Source organism: Poecilia reticulata, linkage group LG21 (assembly GCF_000633615.1).
Source record: "Poecilia reticulata strain Guanapo linkage group LG21, Guppy_female_1.0+MT, whole genome shotgun sequence".
Lineage (NCBI taxonomy): Eukaryota > Metazoa > Chordata > Actinopteri > Cyprinodontiformes > Poeciliidae > Poecilia > Poecilia reticulata.
In genome coordinates, this window is record NC_024351.1 from 21,882,969 (window position 1) to 21,887,452 (window position 4,484).

The window sequence follows — 4,484 nt, forward strand, 5'->3', positions numbered from 1 at the left end:
GTGTGTGTGTGTGTGTGTGTTGTTCCTGTCATGTGGCTCGGCATCACACAGTGTATGACCAAACCTAAGATTTCTTTTCTTTGTGTGGCGTGTGGTCTCTCGGGTTTTGAAAATCGGCAGACAATTTTTTAAATCTTGCCATGTGAACCAGGAAAGAGAATGTCAGTAAAGGTTATACAACAGCAACTCCTAAGATCTCTAAGAGCAGGCTATGTTCTACAAAATCCTTCAAACTTATTAGAATATGGATGAATTCTGTGTTGTGGACTTTATGATGTTTCTGCCTAAAAATACATTGATTCTGGGAAGTATTCATAGTGTTCCCTTCTTCCACATTTTGGAAGTCAAAAGTCCTATGACAGACAGACAGTCAATTGTTTTCCTTCTTGGCATTGAGCTAACACAATGCCAAGGTGTTAGCTCAATGCCCAACACCTTGGCATTGAGCCAAGGTGTTATGGCTAGCCCAGCCATCACCTTTCTGCACAATTCCACTCAATTCTCATCTCTCTTCAGTTCTCCATCTGGGATTTCTCCCATTGAGCTGGATTTTTCTGGTAGATTTTCAATCTGGCCAATCAGTGGACAGAAGGAGAAGTTGTGAACGATGACTTTGATTTTCTGCACCGTTTCAGAATTATAGTCTGTCTGTAGTTTTAGCGATGACAGCAGAGGAAGTGAAGGAAGCCGTTCAGCCTGTGTTGGCCACACCTCCATTTACTGAATTAACACTAACAGCCATCTTGTTCGGCTGGATCCTTCTCTCTCTCATGATGGCTGTTTTCAGAACAGGTCATTTCCAGTAAGCTTCACAGTGTTGCACTAGCGCATTAAATATGTTACTGACAAACTTTGTTACCTCATTTATTGACTTTTTAGACAAAAAAAATAAATAAATAGTGTTGGCCAAAATCAGAATCGGCAGGTCAGACTTTTTAAAGATCAGTGATCGGCCAGAAAACTGTAATAGATGCATCCCAATTTAAATCAATGCAACAGATCCATATGGCAATATTATAGAATAACAGTGTACTTTATTTTTTACCATGACTGATGTTATGTAATCTGACCAATCTGGATTCAAATCTGGGTTAAATGTAAAAAAAAAAAAMAAAACATAAACTAGAAGTCATTATAAGGCTACACACCATGGACAACTGTACTATCTTAATCTAATTCATCTAATTACAGTAATCCAATTACTCTTGTCATGCGTGTGCAGTCGAATTAGATTRAAAAAAAGTCAATTAAAAGTATCTCCATCACCTCAGTGTGGGGAGAGCTTGGAATAATTAATGCGTCTGGAACATGGGAATGTTTCCAGCTCATTTTACCCCCAAAAATTGGAGGAAAAAAAATGTTCTAAAACTACTAGGTTCCATGCTATTTCGATGAGATGCTTGTAAATTGTAAGAAAGAATTACTATTATTATTGATAAGCTGCCCCTCCATTTTGATGGGACTGTAAACACTAAGATAAAGCCTCAGTAATTTTTTACATACATACCTTTAAAATGTAAAGGTAGTACAAAATGCCAGCTGTTTACATGTAAAATATGCAAAGCATTTTCATAAAGAATAACACTAAACAGTTAAGGACAATTCTTTTTTATAAAAGTAACTATTTTTGTCTTTTGGTAGCAAACTAAGCGGTTTTTGAAGTAATTTTCTATAAAATATTTTACGTTCCATTGAAAATTTGTGTTCATTCCAGTTTGTTTGAACGTAAAAATTAAATGTGTAATTTCAGTAAGCTTAGCTAAATATGTTCATTTGTTTTGTTTAGCGAAACAAATTTTGTTCAGCTGGACCAAAGGCAAAAATTTCTGTCCGGTGTGTAAAGGTTGCTGACCCCTGCTCCAGACTCCAGGGGGCCACAGAAAAAACAAACTTCAAGATAACATTTATGTCCACATATTATTTTATCAGTCAAATCAAATCTGTTTTTATTTGTTTAACACCAAATTACTTCAGTGTGAAAGGATGTATAATTTGATTACATTGTTTAGAAGCACTGTAGTGTTATTATGCATTCTGCCACAGCCGGCCCTTTATTCATGATCTTGATGTGGCCCCAAATGAAAATGAGCTTGATGCCTCTACTCTAGGCCAGTGTTTTATGTTTCTATGGAAACATGTGAACAATCTGTAGGGATAAACACATCAGTGGTCAATGAGTTACTTTAGTAATAGGTCACAGTATGTACAAATGAATAACATAAAGTCACAAGCTGAAACTGTAAAGCATGGTGTTCCTCCAGGCTCAGTCCTAAGAGCTAAAATGTTTATTCTCGATTTAAATATTTTTATCACATAGAGTATTTTGAAATGTATAATGTTTGCTGATCTCTGCAAAGAATATGGATGGACTAATATAGATAAGAGAAAAAGAACCTGCTGGGTTTAAAAGTGGTTTGATTATAATAAGTAATCCTTAAATTAAATATGTTTTTCCTGAATTGATATTTTCTATAGTAATATAAAGCTACGTATAAATGGAGTGGAAATTGACAGCGTTTATAAAACAACATTTTCAGGATTAAATTCTGGACAACAAACTTAGTTGGTAGCCTCACGTTGAATATGTTAGAAATAAAATTACAAAAACTACTGGAATATTGTTTAAAATAATGCAGCCTTGTGTGTTATATACAGGTTATACGCTATTTGTCATATTGCTCATACAAATAAAACAACTATTGACAAACTAAAGTTAGTCCAAAAGCCTATTAGAATTATTAATAAAGTCATGAACTAACTGATCAGCTTTTCACTCAAAGTAACACTTCAAAATCGAAAGATGTAGTATATATGAAACACTGGACACAATGTATAAATCATTAGACAATTCAGTAATTATTTAAACTATGATAAAGTAAATATAACTTACGAGGTTTGTTAATATTTTAACCTGCTAAAGAGAAAAATAAAGAAAAACTAGATGTGTTTTAGTTATCAGTGTGAAACTATGGAATGATGAGTTCAAATTATGAGCTTCTTTTTTGATGAGCCTTAAAACGTCATATTATAAAAGCTTATACTGGTATGTAGATGTATATGAATTCTGTAACCATGTGTGTAGCCTGTTCCGTTTCTGACAAATTACTGGTTCATAAAATAGCATCTCGTTTTGTGTTGTTTCTAAAAAATAGTCGGAATTATTCTACACTATTAAAAGAAAGACAAAAATCGTGAGGGGTTCGCATTGCGCTGCTGACTCCTGATGAGCTGCATATTGTGCAGGAATTTCAGGGTGAAAAGCCTCAAATCTGACCATCGGCACCAGGAGCACGAGCCGGTCTGGATGTTCACCTGTAAGCCCGATGTGGAGCGATGCAGCCGCATGTGTGCAGCCACAGAGCGGGGAGGGAGGGAGAAAAGCAGGAGGGAGACACTGCATCAAAAAGAGAGAGAGGGGGAAAAACGAGGATATCCCTATGCGTGTGCGCGTGCGTGTGTGTGTGTGTGTGTGTGTGWGAGAGGAGAGACATGCAACCAATCAATTCACCTGCAGAGGCTGCGACCAGCCGGCTGCTCTGCGCTGCACAGAGGCTTCCCTCGCCGATGATAAATGCAGCAATCTGCAAAAGGCGCCCCACGCGCGCCACATTCCGTTTCATTCAGAAATTATAACGCGCTCGCGCGCGCGCGTGCTCAGAGAGGGCCAGCCTGCAACACGGCGGCATGCACGCGGCCCCGGCCGGCAACAAGCGCTCACCTTTAGAGTGGTGTTGGGGTAGCTGAGCGGCACCTTGTGGAAGCTGCTGTTGGACAGCACAGCCTGCTGGATGTCCTGGAACACGGTGACGATGTCATCCAGGAGGCAGCGCCGGTCCCGGTGGCTTAGCACGCACAGGTGCGCGAACGTGTAGTTGAAGCCCTTGTAGGTGACGCGCAGCTCCAGCACCTGCCGGTGGACCTGCAGGACCTGGTCGGCCAGCTCCAGGATGTTGCCGCCGGACCTGGCCAGCAGGATGAGCCGGCCGTATCTGCCGGGCGTGTGCAGATCCGAGTACAGCTTGTGCTTGGACTGGTCGATGGAGAACAGGCTGTTGGCGAGGCTGCGCTCGATCTTGGCCAGGCTGTGAGTCGGGGCGACCAGCACCTCCAGGTCCCGCTCGGGCTTGAAGCGGCTGAGCACGGTGGAGCCAAAGATGATGGTGAGCACCGCGGGGACGGTGAGGAAGAAGACGGGGTGCCTGCTGACGAACAAGCCGAGCCAGTAGAAGGAAGCCCTGAGCCCTCTGTGTATCACTTGCCGCAGCATCCTCCACAGAATCCGGCTCGCAGATGCCCCGTCTCCTCCGATGAAGCACATGTGACATCAGACTCCTGTTTTCTTCTGCTCCCCCCAGCCCCCCCTCCACCCACTCCTCCGACTCGGTACAAGAATTACCACCAGGCTATACGACGGACGCGCTCGCGCGCGTGCACGCTCACGCGCACACACAACACCTGGAAGAGAGAGAGAGAGAGAGAGAGAG

The 4,484-nt window shown here is 41.8% G+C and overlaps 1 protein-coding gene across 1 annotated transcript in view; it reads right to left on the minus strand.

Moving 5' to 3' along the window:
* The window catches only part of ptchd4 (patched domain containing 4), a 40,844-nt gene extending 36,366 nt beyond the window's left edge, over positions 1-4,478 (minus strand). Inside the window, exon 1 of the mRNA XM_008398570.2 lies at positions 3,719-4,478. Coding sequence (XP_008396792.1) covers positions 3,719-4,318 — 600 coding nt within the window. The 5' untranslated portion in view covers positions 4,319-4,478. The remainder of the gene's footprint in view (positions 1-3,718) is intronic.
* Between the last annotated feature and the right edge of the window lie 6 nt (positions 4,479-4,484).